Genomic DNA, 26059 nt, shown 5'->3' on the forward strand with positions numbered 1-26059 from the left:
TGGAGGACATCTCTGCAGAAACAGATGACAGTGTCCTACACCATGGAGGGTGCAGCAGATAGAAGCCAGGATCTATCGGGTCTAGTAATAATTAATGTCGTTTTTTAACATTTGTTTAAAATCTTGCTTGGCATTGACTTGTATTGACATAACCTTCAAACACGTGGTATCTACAGAACGTGTGAAGTGCAATTAACAAGTTTTGCTTGAAAAAGTTTGTGTTTGGTTTGGTTTTTATTGCAAAACTAGGGCTAAGAAGATGGCGGATGAAGAGCATATTCGGCACTGCATGCTTTACGAATTCCAATTAGGAAGAAAAGCAAGTGAGGCTGCCAAAAACATCTGTAGTGCTCTTGGTCAAGATGCAGTTAGCGCCAGAAAATGCCAGCGTTGGTTTGAGAAATTTCGCGAGGGAAATTTTTCGTTAGATGACAAGAGTGGTTGAGGCCATGTGTCCAATTTTGATCAAGAAGCTCTTCAAGCTCTTTTGGTGCAAAATCCTCAAATTACCCAACAAGAGCTTGCGACAACTTTAAATTGTTCACAAAAAACAATTTCCAATCAATTGCGTGCACTTGGCAAAGTCCAAAAGTTTGGAAAATAGGTTCCTCATGAGTTGACCGACAACAACCGTAATCAAAGAGTCACAATTTGCAGCTCGCTCCTCTCTCGTCAAAACCGTTTGCCGTTTTTAGAGCAAATTGTTACCGGAGATGAAAAATGGTGCTGTATGTTAATTTGAAAAGGTGGCCTCAATGGTTGGACAAAAATGAGGCTCCGCAGCCCACGCCAAAACCTGACTTGCATGCGAAAAAAGTGATGTTGTGTGTTTGGTGGAATTTTAAAGGAATTCTTCATTATGAACTTTTACCATCTAACCAAACCATTACAAGTGCAGTGTATATTGCCCAATTGGAAAGGTTAGCCCAAGCTTTAAGAGAAAAAGAACCTGTGCTGATTAATCGGAAGGGCGTAATTCTTCACTACGATAACGCACGACCGCATACTGCAAGAATCACTGCTGAAAAACTGCACCAGTTGGAATGGGAAGTTCTCCCTCAACCTGCATATTCTCCTGATATTGCCCCTTCCAATTACCATTTGTTTCGTTCTTTGCAAAACTTTCTTCTTGGAAAAAAATTTAATAATGAAGAATGCCTCAAAAATGCATTGACCGAATTTTTTGCATCAAAATCACAAGAATTTTACAACAGAGGGATTAAAATGCTTCCTGAGCGTTGGGCACAAGTAGTAGAAAACAACGGCAACTATATTGTTGACTAATTTTGTTGTATTGTTTAAATAAATTCGATTTAAAAAAGTATTAGAAAACGACATTAATTATTACTAGACCTAATAGAAGCAGACAGAGGAATATGATGGCTTCTAAGACCATGCTGAGGGAGCAAAGTAAACTGATCAATACATATAACCACTTGTGTCACTTAAAAACACAGGTAGATAAAAAATATATACACATTGTCTGAGAATACAGATTAAAAGAACACATTAGAATGGCAGCCTATAGGAGAGAAAAAGAATATGAATTGAGAAAAGAATGAAAATGAATGGAGGGCCCTGTGATGATAATGTGCCACCAGCGGAGGAGTATGTTTAATTCAATCTCTCTATACCTGAGATCAAAATAGAGAATAGAAAGGAGAGGATAAAGGCTCTGCACATATATTTATCTGCTGCCATTCACTCTCTGGCAACTGGGCTATTTGGAAAATACCAGCAGTTGACAGACATTATTTATGGCCATGTCTTATAACCCATGGGTGCTGTAGGCCCTGAGAGGAATTTCAAAATGAAAAACAAAAACAACTTCAGAAGTGTCTCAGAGAAATTTCCTTTTGCTACCTGCCCATTCTGGGTCTGTGATAAAATGCTGGCATTCAAATTCCCACCAAAACATTTTTTAGAAAGAGAATGCTAGACATTTGAAGTTTGGTTATTGAAGGTAAAAAGAGCAATACCTCACTCTTAAATTTATATCAGATTGACTTCTTAACTTTAAAATAGTTTTCATTGTGGTATAGACAGAAAAAGAATTGCCGAATTCAGACCCTGGGCAAGGAGCACTACGGGTGGGTGTAGGGTAAAAATGCAAATTACTGCAATTGTAGAATGAGCTGATAATGCTAACCAATGGAATCAGGGTCATCTTTCAAATCTATTAGTATCTATCTAAAGCAGAGAGAAGCAAGTTCTTAAGACCATAGTTACAAGGAAACTTCAGGTTGAGGGTTTCCATTTCTATGCTTCTCACCCCCCTCAATTCTTGGGTCCTTATAAGGAGTATGTCTCAGGGATATGGTATGGTCATCTGTTACTTTGGCTTGCTTGTTACTTGGCTCTCTTGTCCTAGTGGTTTCCCTGATTTCCCTCTGGCAAACAACTCTGCTCCCATTTTATGCAGAAACAGTCAATCAAGGTGTCTTGTTTTCCCCTGGCTGGACCCAAGCAGGACCAGCTTGATGCTGCCTTTCCTGGGGGATCTGAATTCTCAGAAGAGGCAAGAACCAAAAACAGTTTAGAGTTGTATCATCCTGAAAATACCACTGAAGAGGCCCTTTCTCATTAGTTCCTGGGTCCCCAGAGATGGATCCCGGTTCTTCAGTTCTTCCTACTTTACTGTGTTACCCTACAGCCTTCCATATTCCTACATGATTATTACTATTGCTCTTGCTATTGTTATTTTAGCCCAAGTTACCCAGAGTTTATTTCAAACATAGTAAAACAATCCCACCTGATAAAGAAGGAAAGAAAAAATGACTTGTTTCCTTGAATATTTACTTGAAAAACTTTTTCCTTGTTCAATTATTAAGGAGAAAAAGGAAATAAAACAAAGAAACATTGTTTCCTGTCCTAAAGGTCTCATCCTACCAAAAGCCACCATTCCAAATTACTTAATATCTCATGTAAAACTCCTGGGAAAGCCCTGGCTGGTGTGGCTCAGTCCATTGGAGCATTGTCCCATCCACTGAAAAGTTACGGTTCAATTCCTGGTCAGGGCACATACCCAGGTTGCAGGTTCCATCCCCAGTAGGAATGCATATGGGAACAGGAGGCAATCAATCTCTCTCCTCTCTCTCTCTCTCTCTCTCTCTCTCTCTCTCTCTCTCTCTCTCTCTCCCTTCCCCCCACTCCCTTCCTCTCTAAAATCAATTTAAAAATTTCTCAGGTGAGGATTAAAAAAGCAAACAAAAAACTCCTGGTACAATTTGTTTTGTTGGGTTTTTGTGGGTTTTTTTTTTTGTTTTTTTTTTTGAAAGAGTGAAAATCTCTGTCCTATAATGGATTTCACACATGCAAAGTAGCTCATCCTTTTGTTCACATGGGCAGATACTGTTTTTACTGATTTTTTCTGACATGACTGGAATTCATGGTAGGGCTACCTTTGGGGAAAAAAAAAAATTTCCCCAAGTAAATTTTACAAAGCAAATTTGAGGCAAGGGGACAGAATTTCTTTTGTACTCTTGTAGCAACCTGGAAGGAATGTGTTTTTTTCTCCTGTGCACCAAGGAGATAATCAGCCAAACACTCTAGCAGCAGCAGTTTTGTTTTAATCCCCTTGTCTTTATAAAGCTGCAGGTGCCCTTGGAAATCATAATTAACCAGAGTGCTCAGAGCCAGCAGCAGGGAGAATGTCCTGTATATTCTACGGAGGCTGCCCAGGGTCACTCTCATCAAAGAGGAATATTATTACAGAGCTGGCTATCTCCATTCCTCCTCTCCAGAGGCAACAAAGAACACTACACGACCACTGAGATAGTTATTGCCTCTCCAGTCCTTTGAGCAAGACAGTGTGGGAGGCAAAGTCAATTCTGGCTTTCTCATAGGCAGGGTTCTTTGGGAGCTGAGTATGATTGGATTTAAGTGACTTTTAAGTGATGATTGGAGGGAGGGTTTTAAGACGACCTAGGATTAACTGAGATAACTAATGTACATGAAAATGTTCTGTATAGTGTAAAGGGTTATATAATGCAAAGTGTTGTTATAGTCTTGTCAGACAGGCTCACTGAATATCCTGGAGTCAACCAATGTGTCAGGGTGGAAGCCTGTCAGGCTGCACTGGGTGGGAATGGGCCAGACCCAACATGCCCACAGCACCTCCTGGTGGCTCTTCTCTGGAGTAGCAACTTCTCAAAGCCCAATCCCAACCCCAACCACAGAAAATTATCAACCACAGTACTCACTTCCTTCATTCTGATTGTCTTTGTTCGAGTTGTAGACCTGGAAAATAGAAATAAACATTCACTTATGTGCATTTTATACCACTCTACAGGTTCACTGAAAGATACCAATACCTTTCCCCTTTTCCAAGTTTGGGCTGTAAAATAGAAGGCAATTTCTAGCTAGCCCTCAAATATGAATCCTCTCTATAATTATCTAGTTCCCAGGACTTACTTCAATTGTTTTTAAGTGGTTATACATTAGAATCATCTGTGGAACTTTATTGTTTTTAAAAAATCATATTCTTTCTTTTAAAAACAGCCTGTGTGTATATATAAAGTTAAAAAGGAGAAAACATTTAAAATTAGTTATAAATCATTAAGCATTAACTGTGCACCAGGCAATGTGGTAAGCAATTCACATAAATTACCTCAAATTATCCACAAAACAATTCTGTTGGGTAGGAACTGTTATTACCACTGTTTTACAAATGGAAAATTGAGCGTTAGAGACGTTAACTAAGACCTCACAGCTAGTAAGTGGCAAATTCGTGACAAAGATACATTACAAACCATTAAGTGTTAACACTGGGGAAAGAGACCAATCATTTTTTACCCTTTTGTAAATTTGAATTTTATAAGGAAAATATATTACTTTTACAATAGAAACCCCTAAATGATTTACAGGAATCATGAAAGGGAAAGTGCGCCCACATAAAACAGACAGTGACATATTGCAAGAGCTGGGAAATATTTTTTGTAAAGGACCAGACAGGATTAAATATTTTAGACTCAGTGGGCCAGGGGGCAAAATAAATGATACCATGTAGGTACTTGTGTAACAAGAAAGAAAACAAACTTCCACAAATTGTTTTGTTCACAGAATTCAAAATATAATTTTTTTTTTCAAAATGGAGGTATAACATTCCTAGCTAAGACTCTAAGTATCCAAATGTCCTCCTTCCCTCACTTTATTCATGTGACTATCAAATAAGGGGATACTGTCTAGGAAAAGTCTGAAGACTTCTTGAATAGGTAATTTCTAAAGTTACGTGTAACTCATTAATTTGCTTATTCATTCATGCATCTAACAAATATTTATTAGGTGCTTATAATGATACAAATGAACATAACAGCTATGACCTCTGCTTCCTGGAACTAGCCTTCTAGGGAACTGAACAGAAATAGACAGAAATACAAATATGATATTCAAATATTGATAAGTAGAATGGAGAAAATAAAAGTCTACTGTGAACCTGAGGTGGGGAAAAGATGACATTTGCATGAGACCTGAATTATGAGAGGACCTCCTTGGAAAGACCTGGGGGCCAATGCCAACAGCAAGTGCAGGTCTTGAGATGGGAAAGGCATGGTCTTTTGGACCGAGGAAGGCCAGTATGGTTGGCAATCAGTGTAAGGTAGGAACTAAGAATGGGCAGAGGGGCAGTGATGCAATCTCATAGGCCTTGTGACCTGTCAGGGAAATGAGAGACCTCATAATAGCTAAGACCAGTGATCAATGGTGGATGGCATTCACTAACCTTGGGAAGTTGGGTAAGGGAACTGCAAGGAAAGAGACCATATTTTAGCAAGTTTTGGTGTGTGTTTTTCCAGCCCTCCCTCCCATTAAATCCAAACATTTTATCCCAGAGACACTTGCTCCTGTTTATAAATAGCAAAATGCAAGGCTTTCAGCCTTCCTTAATTAGGAGGTGAGTTTGCACCAAACAGGTTTCCTGGTCTCAGGAGACCACTGTCTGGAACAACCAAGCACTACCCAAAGTGGAGAGGTGTGATCAATGAACCAAAGGCACCAGAAACATGTGCTGCCTGATCCTCTGAGGCCAGGCCATTAGTCTCTGTCTAGTTTAGTAAATGAGCCAAAGAGAATGAGTTCTGAAATGAAGCTAATAAACCTTGCTGCCAGGAGTGTGTGACTACATGGCCCAACCAGGAAGGCCCGGGGTCTGGGAGGAGCCTTGCCCTCACAAAGGCCAGATAATGGCAAGGTAAGAGGGTTGTATCCTCTTATCTCGAGGAAAGTGAGGAGGGCAAGGAAAGCTTTCATATGCTTCCTATGCACTAAAAAAAACTAACCATGTTAACAGGGGATATCTTTATTACTCAACATTTACCAAGTACAACATATGACATCATCTAATCCTTGAAACCACCTTATGAGTTAGGTACTAGTGCTATTCCCAGTCTATAGATGTGGATGGACCTTGAGGCCCAGAGAAGTTACAGTTTGTCCAAGGACACAGAACTGGGAGGTGGCACACTATTCTATCTCGCCTCTATAGGGTTACTCCAGTCTTATTTTAATTCCCAGGCAGTTGCAAATGCTCACAACTACCAAGCCTCCCCATAAATACCTTCCATACTGGCAGAGGCAAAGGGTTCACAATTTACCTTTAGAAAAAGTCAGTCTGTTCTGGAAAAATCTTCTATAGGAATCACAGTTGCCCAGACTGAAGTTCAAAGGCAAGGACACTTTCCTATTAATAAAATGAAAGGTCTCTAGCAGTAGGCCTGGCTCATGATTAGCAGAGCTATCTCAGATTATATACTTTCAAGGAAGCACCTCCAGACCCATTGTCTTAAAAGGACACACACAACTCTACAGGATCAATTCAAGGGGACATGAATCACTAAACAAGCCTGATCTCAACAACCCAACAGAAGCTATAGTCTACCTGTCCTGATTAGCCAGAGTACTCTGAGATCTGGCCACACTAAAGTTTCTTAGCTTTCTGTCTTTATATACTTTGATGTAGGTATGATCTAGCTCCTGCTGAACATCAAGATTTATTAAATATCTAGGTCAATGCATGTTTGTTTTCAAGTGGGTGCTTCTAGAGAACAGAAACATGTTCGCCTTATTAGGGTCCATATGAGTGTCATTATGTTATAACTGCAACAGTAATAGTAAATTAATAAAAATGATTATAACAAAAGCCTAGTTATGTATCAGACACCATGCAAGTGCTCTATATACACTATCATGTACAGTCCTTATACCAACCTAATAATTCCCAGCATATAGATGAGCAAACTGAGGAATTTGAGAGGTTAGGTTACTTGCCCAAAGTTAGACAGCTGGAAGAAGCCAGAACCCAGACAGGAACTCCTATAGTCTGTCTCCAGAGCCCAGGTTCTTAACCGCTAACCACATGATAAGTAAGACATTGTGGATGATGATGATAATGACGATGACAAAGGTAATGAGATGTTCTGGGCAGCTAGGGAAAATGAGTCACTGGAGGAAAGGATCTGCCAAGAGTAAGAGAGAAAATGAAACTGGGAGAGGCCTTCTGATTCCAGCCTGAAGCGATCACTACCAACCTATGCAACAAGCTGGCACCTAACATGGAAGGAACACTTCATGTTCTCTCTGAACCACAGAGCTTGATCCTGAAGATAAACACCAAGCAGGAAAGTGGGTCTTTGATACAAATCACAGGGCACAGCAATTCTATTAGTCCTCACCCAGAAGCTACAATGGGAGTGCAATTTAATAAATCAAGGGAGGGTGAGGAAAGCCTTCATATGCTTCCTCTGCACTAAAATGTGATTTGCAATTCACATTCTGTTCACTGCTGAGTCAATTCAATTTATATGTCCCTAGAGAATTAGAAAGACTACAGAAACACTTGGATTCCCAGAATTTTTTTAATGGGTGACCTTTATGACAATTACCCAGGCCTTATTGATAAAGCACAAAGAAGAATTTCTTTTAACTTATAAATTAAAGACATAAATAAAGCAATAATTAGACAAAATTATCTCACTTTCCCCCTCTAATACATAGCTGCCTAAGTATTTGGGTCAAAACCTGCACAAAATAAATTCATAGGCAGATTTATTTAAAACTGCTGCTCCTATCTAAAGTGCACTTGAACTCACCTCTAAGCTCTCTAATTCCCTGAGTGTCCTGGAATATCTCAACCTCTCCCCCCTGGTTGTTTCTGTGATATGACAATGTGGAAACACACAAAACAGAACTACATGCCAAGAACTTGAAATACTGCACTAATCAGTTCTGCAGCATCAGCTATGTCCCTTCTCTCTGTGTGACAAGGGACCGACCACCATGAGGCCTTCCCTTTTTGAACTGTTTCTCTGTCAGTTGTGAGTGATTTATAGTAATCTGCAGCTTAGGTTCAAAGTCCAGCTCTACCATTATTGGCTACACATTCTAATCACTTAATATCATTAAATCTCAGTCCTGCCTCCTGTAAAACAGGAATACTAATATTTCCTACTTCTTAGGGTAGTTGTGAAACTAAATGAGATGATGGACACAGAGCATTTAACACAGAGCACAGAATACAAATGTTATGGCCCAATGAGCATTCTATAAAGATTAACTTTCATTACTGACACTGTCACCCTCCTCCTTCCCCTCTGAGATAATCGGCTAAACATGAGAATGTAGCTTGAGGAAGTCAGTGACACAGATCTCATTAGCATTGGAAATTAACCAACTGAAACTAATTATAAATTAAATAAAACTTTTACATCAATGGGTTCTCAGTCTTGTTTTTGTTTTAACAAAAGTCAAATATAGCTGAAAATGGTTTGGCTCAGTGAATAGAGTGCCAGCCTGCGGACTGAAGGGTTCTGGGTTCGATTCCAGTCAAGGGCATGTACCTTGGTTGCGGGGACATCCCCAGTGTGGGGTGTGCAAGAGGCAGCTGATCGATGTTTCTCTCTCATCAATGTTTCTAACTTCCTATCCCTCTCCCTTCCTCTCTTTAAAATAAAATATGTTTTTTAAAAAAAGTCAAATGTAAAAGTAACTACCCACCACCAATCACCTTTTAATACTGATTAAGTGCTAGGTACCAAAACTAATTCTTTGAAGGTCTGGCAGCAATTTTAAAAGGACATGAAAGGATTTAATTCCTTCCACTGTGTAGAGGGCTCCCTGGGAAGGCACCTGAGCATTCTATATTGGCCCCTCTTGCCCTTTTGGCCAAGAGGGACCCTCTTCTCACAATCCAATTGCCCACAACTGTTGCCTGAGCTTTCTGTTCTCACCGAGGTTGAAGCCTCCTGGTGGCTGGTACCATGGATCTGTCTCTCACCCAGTGGGGTGAGCTGGGCCCTCCCTGGAGAAGAAACCCGAGTTCCCCAAAATATGTGATCAGTGCCAGGGCCCCACTAATATTTACAGGGTAAAATAAGATTGTTGTTAGAGTATTAAATTTGACAGTAAAATAGTAATTAGTTTTCAGACTAATTTAAATTGGCTACCGTATTTTCCGGCATATAAGATGACTCCCTAATTTAACAGTTAAAATATAGGTTTAGGGTGTATATTCGCTGTATAAGACTACCCCCCACTTCCAAGGCAACACCAGTTCTTTTTTTAATAGACCGCCTCTCTAACTCAGCCAATCCAAGCAGGTTTTTAATGCATGCAAATTATACATGTTCTGTACCCGAAGCTACACTGTGTTCTAGTAAAAAGCCTGCTCAGATTGGCCAGAGTCAGAGAGGCGGTCTATTAAAAAAAGAACTGGTCGCCAGCACCGGTTTGGCTCAGTGGATAGAGCGTCGGCCTGCAGACTGAAAGGTCCCGGGTTCGATTCCGGTCAAGGGCATGTACCTTAGTTGCAGGCACATCTCCAGTAGGGGGTGTGCAAGAGGCAGCTGGTCGATGATTCTCTCTCATCTCTCTTCCTCTCTGTGAAAAATCAATAAAACATATTTAAAAAAAACAAAAAAAAACTGATGCTGCCTCAGAAGTAGGGGGTAGTCTTATACAGCGAATATAGGCCTAAACCTATGTTTTAACTGTAAAATTAGGGGGTCGTCTTATATGCCAGAAAATACGGTAATTGAAATAAGTGAATATTTTAGAAAAATTATTAATACTGGACAAAAAGCTATTCCTAAAATGTTAACTAAAAAATGTTATTGGTAGTTCATCTCATGGTAAAATTGTGTAACATATAATGAACCTAAAGTAGTCATATTTTAGTGAAAAAAAATAAAATTTAAAAGCTATCAAGACTACATTATAAAATTTCCAAAAGCCTCCTAATATTTAAATAAAAGGGGGGGGGGGGGTAATGATGTAAGGAAATATATCCTGTAAGTAAATTACATCTAGAAAAATTTTACTTTAGAAAATTAACTTTCATTTGTAATACTAACAGAAAGACACCCATGAAGCACACACATGGTATCAAAGCAAGCCAAAGGAAAATGGTTTGAGCAAATAATGAAAAAGGATCCCAAGTCAAATTTATAGAAAAAAATCCTTTATTAACTTCAGGTCAAGAATATGTTTGTATATTTTCAGAAAACAATTCCAAGAGCATGTGGATTCCTGCAACAGAGAGGAATTGACAGGACTGCTCCAGCCATGAAGAGAGAAGAGAAACAGTCCAGAGATGGAAGGCGCTGACAGTGCCTTGCCATACTAGCAGTCAGCAGCTGTGCGTCATTCCAGGATGCCCAGGACTAAACCAGAGAGGGTCAGACCTGCATTACCACCATTTGTCTACCTTCCAGAACTGAAATATCATTGCTGACACATATACATAAGTAGGTGTTTGACATTGAAATTGAGACTCAAAAGAACTTTTGGCCCAGAAAGAAACTCACTACAAACTGATTCATTTGCCTCCCAGCATAACCATGATTGCTTGTCTCATTGTTGGTTCTATAAGTGTATTTCTAGTATTACATGATCTCATTCATCTAGGGGAAATAATGAACAATATAAACTGATGAACAAAAACAGACCCAGAAACAGGGAAGCATTGATCAGACTGTCAAACTTCAGAGGGAAGTAGAGGAGGGTAGGGGTAAGAGGGAGAGATCAACCAAAGGACTTGTATGCATGCTTATAAGCCTAACTAGTGGTTATGGACAACAGGGGAGTGGGGGCATGTGTGGGGAGGGGTTTGGGATTGGAATGGGGGGATGAGGACAAATATGTGGTATCTTAATCAATAAAGAATTAAAAATTAAAAATTAAAATAAATAAATAAGAAGTGCTAGGTACCATAATAAACATGCACATGAATTGTTTTATTTTATCCTCAAGCCTATCAGGTACTACCACTGCCTATATCTCATAGCATCATGTAGGTGAAATATGGTTCTAAGGTCACAAAGCTAGCAAGTGGCAAAGCCCTCTAGACTAGAGTCTATACTCAACCAAACTTCCCTACCCTGTCCCACTCTCCATGGGAAAGAGAGCTTGGCAATTAACAAAGAACTCAAAAGAAGCTAGGCAGAAATTAAAACGGCAACAATGCAGCCATTGTGTAAGAACAATATTTCTATCCAATTTGAACCTAACAGCAATTCTACAAACTTCCAATTAATAAAGTATAGCAGTCATTCAAAACCACAACCAGTTAGAGGTTGAGAGACTTCAAGATGCCTAAAAAACGTCCTTCCTCAAAACTATGACCACATAAGCATGAGCTGACCAGCACTATCAAGGACTGTGTGGCAGACAGAATTCTTAGTAGCACATCACATTCAAATACTCAACAACTCCATTAACAGGGTAAATTTAAAAACTTTTAGTAACACACCTGAGAAGTTACTAGTAAGACACCCTTGGTCTGTTGAACATAACCCAATAATAAGCATGAGTTTTTGGATCCAGGGGAACCTCTCTTCTGGTATTGGGGACCACAGGTCACACTTGGAAAAGCTTTTTGAGAGGGAAATTTTGAAACGTAAGCATGTGGGTATAAAGCCAGTGTGAATCTCTTATAGTAAATAAGGGTGTGTCTCAACTTGGGAGCTAGGCATTGGTTTCTCCTCCCCACAAGAGAAATGTGCCTCTTACTGTCACAGCCTGAGTGAAAATGAAAATATGTGCTGGGGAGAAGGGAAACAAAATGGTTGCTGCTGCTTTTCCATTTCTCACCTAGCAACATTCCCTCTGGCTTGCCTTTCTACTATTATTGGTATTGCATTTGCTGTCTTAGGGAGGAGCTCTCAAAAGTGAAGCCAATAAAAATATATCTATCTGATGGCTCTTCCTGGTGACCTGTTCTTGAATAAATATGAAGACCTTGCCCTTGCCCTGTAGGATTACATGTAAAGAGGGTTCGGTAATGGCATATAGCAGGCCATTCAATAAGTATGGTTTGAATGGACAGTTTTGAGTAGATGAGTAAAAGAGAGATTGAAATTTCTTTTAAATCCCCAAGTTGGAGTAGATGGGGACGATGAATTGGTGACCCAGATCTATCATTTCCAGGTGACTGTATCTCACTCTTCCAAACATCTGGCAAATTTCTCTTGGAATCCGTACCTGAAGAGGAACGGAAATATACAATTCTAACCTTTTATGATACCATATAATACAGATTTATCTTATTTGGCTCAACTGAAGGCTATCAAAATCCCTCACATAGCCATCTGTTTCTCTGGTACGCTGCTGAATGTCAGCTCTGCACCTAAGTGACAACAAACACTGCTAATGAATCCAGAGGCCAGGTGTCACCAGGTGTTCTGAAATGAGACTGAAGGATGGGGTTAGTAGACCTCCTGCAACAGAGGTGTCTTAGGATTCAGGGTCTCTTGGAGAATGGCCCAGCCAAATGTGACCAAAGGCTATGCTCCTAAAGCCAATTGGAGAGAGTCTGTGACAGTGCTGAAGCCTGCTTGCATAGGAGCACACCAGCATGCCCGCACATAAAAATGACTGCTTGCTGTTCAATATGATTATGGCAATGATGGCGGGCAGGAAAAGAAACCTTTTTTTTTTTTCCAGGAGTTCAGACATTGCCTGTTAATTTGTATCTAAGGATATAAAGGGCTAATCTCTTGTTTAATTCCTCAATAATACTGGGGGGGGGGGGGGGGAGGAGACAAAGTGCTCTGGACACCTGCTACTACTCCCTGCTCAGCACCCATGTTCCTCTTTTCCTAGGGATACCACCCTAATTTTCCCTGGGTAGCCACCCCCCCACCCCCCCCACCCCCATCCATGCTGTTCAGTGGGGTGAGGAGGGTGGCCCCAATTCCATCTTCAGGTTTGGACATGTAATCCAGATATTTCATCCAGCTGAGCAAGTGATCCACCCCAGGACAGTCAACACAATACTTACTTTTAATACTTTTTATTACAATTGCTGAAAATGAGGCCTTTCTGTGTTGAGGGGAGAATGGGATACATACCTGGAATTTCTGTGGCCAACTCTGTCACCAGCTACACAAAGTCTGAGTAAAACAGGTCAAAGGAAAGTGGATCCCTGATAGGGAGACTGCATTTCAATGGCATTGTTTGAGCTCTTTTATCTCAATGCATCTGAGGTTCCTCCCTGCTCTTTCCATGAGTGAACCAATAACATCCTTTAAAAAAAAAAAAGTTGTGTTTCTGTTGCTTTCAGCCAAGAGTAGTAGCAAATACAAAAGAGCTAATGAGAAAAAAAGCCTAATTAAGCTTCATAGGGAACTCCAGAATGAAGAACAAAGAAAAATATGCCACAAAGTAGAGTGGGAAAGAAAATAGTATATTCATGTCCCTCCTGAGTTCCCCTTTCTTCTATCTCACATATCCAGTCAGTTTGAAGATTGGTCAATTCTATCATTTTTATATATCTTAAATCTATTCTTCATCCCTATTTCTTTTTTTCTACTGCCCTAAGTCAGGTGTTGTCCTCTCATCTGGATCCTAACTTGGCTTTCTCCCTGGTCTTGATGGCTCCCCTCTTTCCCTCTGCTCCATCTGTCACACACATTGCTCCTGCAAGATGTGCTTCCTGAACCACAGCTCTGGCTGGAGAAAAGGAACCTTTAAAACGTCACAATATCAGTCTTCAAACGCTTGCAGAGCTGTCATGAGGAAGGAGAAGACTTACTATCCTGAATGGAGATGAAAGTGGAGATGGAAGAAGGCACATTCCAGCTGGATACAAATAACTACACTTAATACATTGCAGACCAGTAGTTTTATTGCTAGCTTTACCCAATGGCCAGATAAGTTTCTATTGAACGAGTACAAAAAAACATTTTACATAAATATTAAAGGCACGCTTTAAAATTAAATACCCATTGCATTTTGAAGTTACGTATTATGTGTTCTTATAAGCTAATATCTTTTTAAAGTAAGATACTTTGTAAAACACTGTGTAATATGAAGCGAGAATTCTCCTGATCTGTCTGCAATGTGTTAAGAGCTCCATGTGGTCCACTCAAGCAGGGAAGATTCTTGGATGAATGTCATTCTAAATCACAGGACTGAACTCCATCTCATCTAGAAAGTGGCCCTGAGCATTCCTGGGCTGACAAAGTCAACTTCATTTGAGGTTTAATAATTGTTAACCTGACCTTTCACCTACACAAGCAGATGCCAGAACAGTGGGAAATGCATCGTGTATTGTGGCCTCTGGAGACCTGGCATTCAGGGTTGGTTCGACCACTTCAGATGGTGATTTAACATTTCTGAGTGTTCTCACCTCACAAAGTAGAGCTAAATAACAATACTTCATGAGGGCAATGGGAGAATTAGAAATAACCTAACAGTGCCTGAAAGTACTTGAAAATGTCACTTCTATTTCCTCTACCTCCATAAAGATTTCTTGACTTACTTGATGGCTGTAGACTACGCTAATATCTCCCCCTTCTTTGACTGCTCACTGCTCTAACACTATGATCTATAGAATTTAATACTTCAGAATATAATTTTTCATTCTACATTTTCCATCATTTCTTATCTCCAAACAAATTCCTGGTGATTAGTTCTTACACTGCTATGGGGCATTGAACAGTCCAAGAAATTGTTATTGATTGAGAAAAAAGCTTAAGACAAAAGACACACATTCCTTAGTCTCAGTCTCTGTCAGTGGGTCAAAAGCCATAATGACCTTGATGACTAAGTTATCTTGATCCTTACAGTGATGCATTCACACTTTGAGTGTTGCTGGCACTTACTGCGCTTCCCTGTGAGCAATTTCAAATAAAGCTGGCATCATTTCAATGGAAAAAAGGAAACAGCTCCTCCTGGAGCCTGTCAGTTGTAAATTACACCCAGATATCCTGAGAAGCAGTAAGGCCATGTATTTTAACTTAGTTTTTTTTTTTCCTGTTCAATGCAGCATGAAGAAAATGTTTCTGGGGTTACTAACACTGGTTGTTGTGGGTGCTCCCACTCTCCAGTTAGACTTTACATGTTATATAAACACTGTTGCCATTGTTATAATTCAGGAAGTCTTGTTATTTGACTTTAAGAAAAATTCAACCTCAACTCAGGATAACACTGACCCTTTAGACTACAATTAACCATCAGAGGGTAGGACCTGCCAAATTCCTGCAGGCTTCTAGAAGGAACTACTGTATTTTGGGTAACACGCAAGCAACAAGAAGAGGAAATGCTGCAACATTATGCAATTTCCTTGCATTTCAGAGTCAGAAATCCTAAAAACCCCTATAAGCAACTTCCCTAGCTTTCAACCCAAGATCAGAGTCACAGGCAATGTAAATAAACACTAGATGCAAGAAAAGAGAACTCCAAGTAATATACAAGTCAGAAAGGTATTTTAGGAAAAATTTAAAGGCAGCAGAAAGGGCACAGGCCGACTCGTTATCAAATGCATGACAGTTAAGCAGACGGCGTGTGAGCTGACATGAATGTAGGATGTGGCCAGCTCACAGTGAAAGCAGCCTGCTGGCTTTCACATTTCCGGCCTCAGGCTGATGTAACATTAAAAAATGGGTGTGAACACACTAGCACATCAGTTAGTGTTCCCATGGGAGAGGAAAGACCACCTCCCCATCTCCCAGACAAAAAAACTAAAGTCTTAAACAGAATGTCTGCCTGTGTTTCTCTCTTTCCCTCCTCCCCAATCCCTTGTTTTTGGAAACAGTGACACAGCTCTGTCAGCAGAAGACAGCCTTATGCTCTGGAAACTGCAAATAAGAAATGCCTTGGCACAGTATACATGATCCCAAACTCGAGGCTTGTGCAGTTGGTTCTGCTGTACAGGAGCAATGTCCAGAGGGTGAGTTTCTGCACAAAACCCATTCCCTTGGCATTCCGGTCACCCTTCCTCCATAGGATTTAAGGCAAGTAGCATTTATACCAATCTCATGAATTTCCACAATGCCCCTTAGAGAGTCAAGAGGTGACTGTCCAACAAAGGCGAGGTCAGAGGACTAACTTTTAGACAGATGACTCAAAATTTTCCAAAGATACAGGTCTTACCCTAAATCCAGGAATAATCCTGACACCAAGAAGCATTTGCAGTGAAGGGTCTGATTTCCCTGTTGTGAGCTGGTGGGGAGGGGATCCCTGGGCCATAAGAAATACCTTATGTTTTTCTATAACCACCAAGGAACAGAATGGGGCTTACAAAAGGGAAGGGTAGATTCTAAAATTATTGTGATTTCATCAAGGTTGTTAGGGAGGAAGTTTATTAAGATTTCCCAGGATTTCCCACACAATGACTGGGGAAAAGGATAAGGTTGAGACCATCAGAGCCCTTAGGAAATAACTATTTGTTCTCTGATTACCCAGCATTCATTCATTCTTGTTTAGGCAACTTCACCTGCTTCCCTATATGGGTTCACACCTCTCCAACACAGGCAGAGTTCACATTTCTGACTCTGGGGGCAAGACCCGACAGTGTGGTTTAGGCCAGGCCAGCCGGAACAATATATCCACCCACTACTCCAAAATCCTATATAATAAAGAGATAGTATGCTAATTAGACCAGACAACCTTCCGGAACAACCAGTGGGTGGGGGGATAAGGGGGGAAAAGAGGGGAGGAGGTCTGGAAGCAAAGCTGCGAGGGCCGAGGCAGCCAGGGCTGCAAGGGCCTACCCTTGCATAAATTTCATGCATTAGGCCTCTAGTTTATAATAAAAATTTTCAAACATAAAGAAAAGATTAAAGAACTGACAGTGAACACCCCCCACCCATCACCTCCATTTCATGATTGGTAATATGTTGTTACATTTGCCTTATCACATATCTAGCATATAGCATCCATCAGTCCATCTGATTTTTTTAATAAATTTGAAAATAACTTGCAGATATCAGTGCTTCACTAAATACTTCAGTATGCATATAATTTGCTAAAGTTAGTTCACCATTTGTTTATTAATCTTTTAAAGGTAAAATGTGCCTACAATGAAATGCACAATTCTTAAGTGTACCAATCATGAGCTGTGACAATCCTATCTAATAAAAGAATAATGTGCAAATTGACCAAAACTCCAACACACAAGATGGCTGCCCCCATGTGGACACAAGATGGCCATCACAAGATGAACAGCAGGGGAGGGCAGTTGGGAGGGACCAGACCTGCAAGGGAGGACAGTTGGAGGAGATCAATCCTGCAGGGGATGGCAGTTAGGGGTGACCAGGCCGTCAGAAGAGGGAAGTTGGGGGCAAACAGGCTGGCAGGGGAGCATTTAGACATCAATCAGGCTGGCAGGGGAGTGGTTAGGGGGTGATCAGGCTGACAGGCAGAAGTGGTTAGGGGCAATCACGCAGGAAGTCAGGCAGGCAGGCAGGCAGGCAGACGAGCAGTTGGGAGCCAGCAGTCCTGAATGGTGAGAGGGATGTCTGGTAGGATCAGGCTTAAATGGGCAGTTGGACATCCCTCGAGGGGTCCCAGATTGGAGAGGGTTTGGGCTGGACTAAGGGACACCCCCTCCCTACCTCCCCCCCCCCACCCCTACTCCATGCACAAATTTCATGTACCCGGCCTCTAGTTTCATACATATCTACATAACTTAAAACCCTCTATCAAGATAGGAACTTTTCCATCACCTCAGTTATCTCTGCCCCTTTCCATCTCAACACACACACACACACACACACACACACACACACACACCATTCTATTTTGTTCCCAGCCTTAGTTTTACCTGTTCTAGAATATCATTCAAATGGCACCATATAGAATAAACTCCTTTATGCCTGCCCTGTCTCACTAACCATAAAATTTCATATTGTGGCATGAATTAGTACTTTGGTTTTATTGCTGAGTAGTGCTTTACTGTTTGAATATATCACAAGCTGTTTATTGATTCTCCTGTACATGGACACTTTGGCTGTCTCCTGCTCCAAATGTTTTTATATATCTTTATGAGGACCTCTATTTTCATTTCTCTTGTCTAAATATCTAGCAGTGGAATTACAGGTAGGTTTTATTTTAATTTTCTTACTTCATAAGAAATTGCTAAGTTCTTTTCCAAAGTGGCTGGACCATTTTACATTCTCACCAATAGCATGAAAGTTCAGGTTACAACACATAATTACCAACACATGGTATTGTCAATCATTTAATTTTAGCCATTTTGATAGATATGTCATAGTGTCTCATGGTTTTAATTTGCATTTCCCTGATGATTAATGATGGGAATACTATTTCAAGTGCTTATTGAACATTTAAGTCTTGCAAGGTGACTGTTCAATTCTTTAAATCAAGTTGTTCTTTCCATTGCTGAGTTTTATGAGCTTGCTATTCCTTCTGGATATAAATCCTTTGTCAGATACACAAATTGTATGTTTCACAAATATTTTCTCTTACTTGTGGCTTGTCTTTAAATTTAATGATGCCTTTGATAGTATAAGATTTTAATTTTAATAAATCAAATTTTTCTTTTATTTTTTTTAGTAGAGCTATTGCATTCTGTATCCTATTACAAAACCTCTGCTAACTCCAGATTGCAAAGCTTTTTGTCCTGTGTTTCCTTCTGCAAGCCTTACAGTTTTTTTATGTTTAAGTTTATGAGCCAGCTTAAGTTAATTCCTCTAGTTCTCTTAGTTTATAAACATAATTTACAGTTGCTTCTGAGTCACAGCCCAGATTTGTAACTCACTGGTTCAAATATAAAAGAAGCACTAACCTATCTTGCTCTCTTCTTCCACCCCCTTGAACAATGTCGTATGGAATCAATCCAAATAACCTTCAGGGGTCCTTGCAATGTTAACAAAACTAGTATTTGCTCCTTACCCACTCAGCTGACAAGGCAAGGGGGTAAGTATGCTGAAATTCATAAAGACCTATATATACAGGGCTTGGCAAAAGTAGGTTTACAGTTGTAATGCAAATAAAGGATGCAATAATTAATAAGTAATGCAAGAATAAATTGTGTTTCATGTACTCACAATTGTAAATCTATTTTTGCCCATCCCTATATACAATCATTAAGGCTAATTTTGGGGGTACATAGCTAACCGCATGACTACCAAAAGCTACTATCAGAATGGACGGGGAGCCCTGATAGCCTTACCAGCCACTGACTTCTGATCAAGCTTCTCCCTCTCTCTGGATCTGAATTTCCTAATCCATCAAAAGAGGGGCCAATATTTTACTTTGTCTCATTACTTTGGTTTCTTAATAAAATTATCTACCTTTAAAGGGGGGGGGGACGACCTGAAACAGATTTGCTTTAGAATTCCAGATTCCCTTTCTGCCTAACCCACCATCAAAAATGAATTCCTAGCCAAAACCGGTTTGACCTGAACTTGAGAACATGACAAAAACACACACAAACCCAAAGGCCCCTTCTAGGCCCCTTCCTACAGCACCTGGTACAGTTCCTTACCCTGTGTCTTTTAAATGTTCACCTCCCTGAACCCTACCCAGCCCTGCTTCATGCAGGTCCCTCAGTCCTGCACCAATCTTTTTTAATTTGGAAAAAATATGTGTATATGTATATCAATTATATATTAATATAATATTCATTATATATGAATACAAAATAATTGTAACTATAATATTACAAATATAAAATATATATACACAATTGATTCTCATTATTTACAGTAGTGATGCCCTTTCAAGTTACCATGAATAACGAACTAGCAAATACTGAACCAGTGCTCCTGGGGGAAGTACAGGGTTAGATTCCCAGAAGCTTCGGGTCGCATTTTCATTGACTGATCAACACATCACCTTGTTCTAAGTGTGTTTCTGTTTAAACACACCTCATCCCATATGGACTGTTGATTCCCTAGTGTTGAGCTCACAGCTAACAGCACAGTAACTGATGCCTGAGAAAGCTCACCGAGCACGCGTTTTTTCCAGAAGGCCCATCACAGCCAGCCTTCTTATGCATGGGAATATTAGCCAGCACTTCAGGACCAGGCTTGTGGGCATTTTAAACAGAAATCATTAACAAAAAGCACACAGTGCACACATGTGGCACTAAATAGCAAAAAAAGACACATTTACCATGTGAGAACTGAAGCAAGAAGGCAGAGAGTCACCTCATTCAACCTCAGCTGGAAACACGAGTGTGTATTAGGCAATTAAAATGTGTCTCTGCTCTGTGCATATCTGTGAATAATTGCAAAAGCACCACAAGTATTGATTTAGGGGGAGGAGGGTTGCAAACAAATGTCAACAAGTAGATGGATTCACATTTATAAAATCCACAGATCAACTGTGTGTACACACACACACACACAAAAGCTTATATAAAAATACAATAAACAACAACAAGCATTTAAGAGGTCATCCATGATATGCACATTGAACACATACTAGCAGTTTTCTAAATCTTTCCAATTGGGATCTCCCTCTAAGGAATTAAACATCTCAGTCCCTTAAAGCTATCTCTGTCCCTTTCTTCCACTACCCCAAATACTGTGTGTATCTTTCCTATCATATTTTAACACTTCTACTATGTGTGTTTCCATAAACAACATATTATTTTTGTTTTTAAAATGTACATGAATGGCATAATACATATATGTATCTAATCATGCAGCTTGCTTTTTCACTTACTATTATGTTCCTGAGATTTTATCTATATTGGCAAATGCACTTTAAGTTTGTTCGTTTTATCCACTGTAAAGTATTCCATTAAATGAATAAGCCAGAGTTCATTTAGTGTGAATTTTTATACAGATGAACAATATAAACTATTCCCAATTTTTTCCTATTACAAAGCAAACTGCAGGGAACAGCCTTTTCCCTGTCTCCTTTTGTACATGCGTGAGTTCTCTGAGGCAAGTCAACAAACTACCACCTGCAGTCCACAGCTAGTGTGCCTGTGTTTTGTAAGTATTTGTGAAAGCAGTTATGCTCAATCATTCACATATTGTCCATGGCTGCTTTTGTACTACAAGAGCAGAGCTGAGTAGTTCCAACAGAGTCCACTGTAAGATACATTGAGGCTCAGCTTTATTAGTTTTTGGGCAGATTTACCAGTCTATATTGCATCAGCACCATACACTTTTGAGAGTTCTTAGTTTTCTCTTTAAAATTCCCAAACACATTCCTTGCTCTTTTTCCTTATTGCATTCTCTTTCTACACACAACACTGAAATTTCACCCATTCCTATGGCTTCAACAAACGCCTCTATGCACATAGCACCCCACCACTAGACCTGCAACCCTGATGTCCCTCCGGCTTCCTGAGGAGAAACAACTACTTACTGGTTATGTCTACCTGGGAATTTCCCTGAACCCTAAACCAGAGTCTGCTCCTCCTATTACCACCAAGAAGAATTTCTTGAAACGATGGGAGGGATAATACCTTAAAACTTGTCAAAAAGCAAGCTAAATAAGGAGTTGTTTTTAATGTATTGTAACAAGGCTATTTAATAGGGGGGGGAGGGAATACACAGACCTATTTTCACATAGTAACTCTACTCCTTTTTAGCTGAAACACTTCTGTGCCCCATTACCCTAATCTATGAAATGGACTCATTCCACCTAATCTAAAGGGTAAAAAAATCAACAGTAAAGCAGCTGCTTCAGTGCCTGGCACACAGTAAATACTCAGTAAAAGGCAGTTAATAATCACTACCTTGGTTAATGGCATCACTTTTTCCAAGCAAGTTGGATTTGAAATCATAGGGTCCTCTCTTTTTTACTCCCACATCTAATCAGGTAACAATAACCAATTTATTTTCAAATTAATTATATTCCCATTCCTTCCTTTTCAGTGGCATGCCTCCTCTTGTTTGAAGTGCCATCAGACAGCTTTAACTTCTGCCCTCCCCTTGCCAAGACATCCTTCACACACAGCCCTAGCTCTGAAATTACGTCAACTCTAAAATCCTTTATGGATTCTTCATTCCTTACAACATAATGTCCAAATTTCTATGTGAGGCCTCTGATAAGCTGACCCCAACATTTCCTATCTTATTTCCCAGGTTCTCCCCCAAACCTCATGCCCCAGTTACATGCAACAACTGGCTATTTCCTACACCTGGCCCGTGCTGTCCTGTCTAATAATTCCTATTCCCATACTACTTGCCATGAAACACCTTCGACCCACCAATCTCTGCCTATGCATCTCCTTCAAAGGCCTACTTATATGTGCCTCCTCTACGAAGCTTTCTTCAACTCTCCCCGTCTAAAATTATCTCTCCCATTTAGTAAGCACTCTGTTTAAACCTCATGTTCATTACTTCCACTCTGAAATAATAGCAAGGTGACAGGTCTATCCCTACAGACACCAGAGAGTCTTGTGCGTATATGGCATGTAATAAGCATATGATGAATGGCATTATGAACCAAGGATGTGTAGAGTGCTGTCAATGCACATCCTACACTGGGTTTACATTAACTTAAGTGTCAGTCCAATCACTCAAAAGGGTTATGTGTTAAACATGAAGTTAGGATTTAGAGAGCTCTTCAAAGCTGGGAAGAGCAAATTGAATTCTATCAGCATTTTAGGTATTAAATTGAATCACTTACAGCTTTGTCCACACCAAAAAGGTTAAGCATCAGGGCAAGACACAGATCCAAATTTCCTCACTTCCAGTTATAAATATAACACAGTCTCTTAAAGCATGACAACTCATGTGGCTTCGTCTATGACAGCCAACTTTTACTCCATGTACTTAAAAAATCACTGCTATAGTTCTTAAATCATCCTGGAATATTTCCAATCAGTTCAGAAATAATGATCCTATATAATAAAAGCCTAATATGCAAAACGACCAAAGGCAGAACAACCAGTGGAACGACTGGTCACTATGATATGCATTGACCACCAGAGAGGGCAGACGCTTGATGCAGGAGCTGCCCCCAGCCGGAACCTACCAGTGGTTTTCTCTCCTCTCTCCCCTGACTACCTACAATGGCCCTGCCAGTTGCCCCACAGAGAGAGGTGACTGGTGATGGTGGTGGTGATGGCAGTGGGGGGATAGGGGTGGGGGTAGGGCCAGCACCAGGCTGGCCAACATGGGTGCCAGCAGGACCCCTCAGTTGCTCCGCTGGTCACCTCACAGATTGGTCCTGATTGCCAGCCAGGCCTGGAGACCCTACTCGTGCACCAGGCCTCTAGTGTTAAGATAATAATCATTTGGAGGAAGCAGTTCAAGGTAGATCTCCATCTTATACTTGCAATGCCAAAACAAATCTCAGGTAAATATTTATCTTAGAATGGGGATGCATTCAAGCAAAAATAAAATACATAAAGTAACTCAAAGCCTTAATATATAAAGAGCTATTACAATCAATGAGAAAAAGGTAAATATAACAATATAAAAATAAGTGACAAATGATAAACTATTTGCAAAAGGAGAACAAGTATTCAATAAATATGGGGAATGTTCTATTCCAAAAGAAAACAATGAAATTAAGAAAACAAAGAAATTCAAACTGTAACAATGATACTATTTCTTACCTTCTGAAAAAAATTAAGAATTTTAAAAAATGGTGACAGTAGATATGAACTCAGGGAAATGGACACTCCATATATGATTTATAAAAGTACTGTATAAACTGGCATAGTCTTCCAGGAGGGTAAGCTTCAAAATTAAATCAGTATGTTTACACGGTACTTCTATGAATTTATGCCAAGGAGAGAATTATAGATAGCAGCCCACAGAAGGTTTTCTGTGAATACATAAACTTCCCTGCTATTATATGTAAAGTGTTATGTATTTACTAGTATACATTTTTCTGAGAATGCATACAATGTTCTTGATATCATCAATGGACTTTCTAAGTAACCCAAGAATTTCTGGTTGTGGATTAATATTTAGAAACAAGACACTGCTAGTTGTCTGTAAAATGCCCATTCTTCCCTTCTTTCTTAAAGCAGACTTACTAATTATAAATAAGCAAAAGTTTTATCCAGTTGAAAACACTGCAATCCTCTCAGGTGGGAACGTGACTCAAGTCTGCCAATGCAACACAAGCAGATGTACCTGGGGATTTCTGGGAAACTTCTGTTCCTCTGGCGTACACACAGCACTCTGCTTCCCTCCTTCCTGCTCTCTGCCTGAACCACAAACATGAGACTAGGACGTGCAACAACCAGCTTACAATCATGAGATGATGAGGGGGGAAAAAGACTTTTCCTTAAGACTGGAGTAGCAGAAAGATGGAAAGAACTGGGCCCTTGAAGGCTTCATAGAGCAACCCCATTTGTCCCAGACTGCCTATTATACATCCTAAATGTCCCACATTTTTCATTTAAGCCATCATATGTTGAATTTCCACTTGTTAACAGCAAAACTCATGGCTAAACTGCACATGAGTAAAATATAATAAATAAAATGAAAATGTTCCTTATAATACAATATAAAGTAATCCATTGTGTGTGTGTGTGCGTGTGTGGAGAGAGAGAGAGAGAGAGAGAGAGAGAGAGAGAGAGAGAGAGAGGGAGAGAGAGAAATATTTGAAAATGCAAACATGAAAAATAAACCACTATTTTCTATGAATGATATGACTGACATTCATTTTCCTCCTTATGCTTTTGGTAAGTTTCCCATATTTGATCCTCCTTATGCTTTTGGTAATTTTCCCATTTTAAAACAACAAAACAAAGGATTAGCACTGTAAGTGTAATTCACTGTGGAATAGCAGAGAGGTTCAACCTCAGATATCAAAGACATACACAATTGTCTCTCTGTCAGATGAACTTGAGTAGCAGACAGTCAGGTGATCTATTCCTGTTCTACCCCACCTGCCAATAAGCTCTCTGGAAAGGCACAGCAGCCCCAGGAAGCTCTCAGGTCACCTGGACAAATAGTCATCACTCCCCTGATACAAGGCCTGCATGTGGCATCGTACATGGGCAGGCAACTTGAACAACTGCTTCTGGGTCACATCCATGCAATGCCCAGGAGGTCAGACTCAGGGTTGGCCTCCCTGGCCACCTGGACAAAAGGTCCAGGGGACCCTCTAAAATCTCTGGTCTATCTTCTTCCTAAGAGAGGCAGCTCAACAAACCAAACTTGGAATTTGGAGCCAGTTTATGTGTAGCCACGCTGTGTTTCAGCCTTTTCTTTCAAAACTTTTCAAAATGAAAGGTAGACAGAAAAAAGGAGAGGTCAGCCGGGACCGGTTTGGCTCAATGGATAGAGCGTCGGCTTAGGGACTGAGGGGTCCCGGGTTCGATTCCGGTCAAGGGCATGTACCTTGGTTGCGGGCATATCCCCAGTTGGGGGTGTGCAGGAGGCAGCTGATCGATGACTCTCTCTCATTGATGTTTCTAACTATCTCTCTCCCTTCCTCTCTGTACAAAAATCAATAAAATATATTAAAAAAAAAAAAAAAAAAAAAAAAAAGGAGAGGTCAGACACTGGGCACACGGAGTAATAAGGCTGGAATTGGGGGCACTGGTGCTGAGCTCCTTTCCTTCCTTTTCAGTTTCCTTCCTTCCAGTCCTAGACAGGACTTCCAGGCTGCATCTGAATATAATTCCTGTCCTGCTGTCCTACCCACTCTTCCCTGTTTAGTGAAGTTTGAACAATAGAGACAGACTCCCCACCCCCACATGCCCCAGATACCTCTCTCCAGCCCCAGAGCAAAGTCAGCAGCCATGTTGAGGGAACCACAGCGCTGGTTTTGCTCCACTATTCTGATTCACAAAGGCAAACAAAATGATTGTTCTGATTAAAAAGGAGCCCATGTTTTATGGCCAGAGCAGGCATTCCTAAGTGCTCCAACCCTGAGCTTGCCTGGGCCAACA

General features: G+C 40.3%; 1 protein-coding gene across 4 annotated transcripts in view; it reads right to left on the reverse strand.

The window, feature by feature from the left end:
- ARHGAP26 (Rho GTPase activating protein 26) overlaps positions 1-26059 on the reverse strand; it is a 408339-nt gene that overhangs the window by 196488 nt on the left and 185792 nt on the right. For all 4 annotated transcript variants that reach the window (XM_036423211.2, XM_036423210.2, XM_036423209.2 and 1 more), the window contains exon 12: positions 4203-4239. In XM_036423211.2, the coding sequence (XP_036279104.1) occupies positions 4203-4239 (37 nt within the window). The remainder of the gene's footprint in view (positions 1-4202; positions 4240-26059) is intronic.

Source organism: Pipistrellus kuhlii, unplaced genomic scaffold (assembly GCF_014108245.1).
Source record: "Pipistrellus kuhlii isolate mPipKuh1 unplaced genomic scaffold, mPipKuh1.p scaffold_m20_p_8, whole genome shotgun sequence".
Classification (NCBI taxonomy): Eukaryota; Metazoa; Chordata; class Mammalia; order Chiroptera; family Vespertilionidae; genus Pipistrellus; species Pipistrellus kuhlii.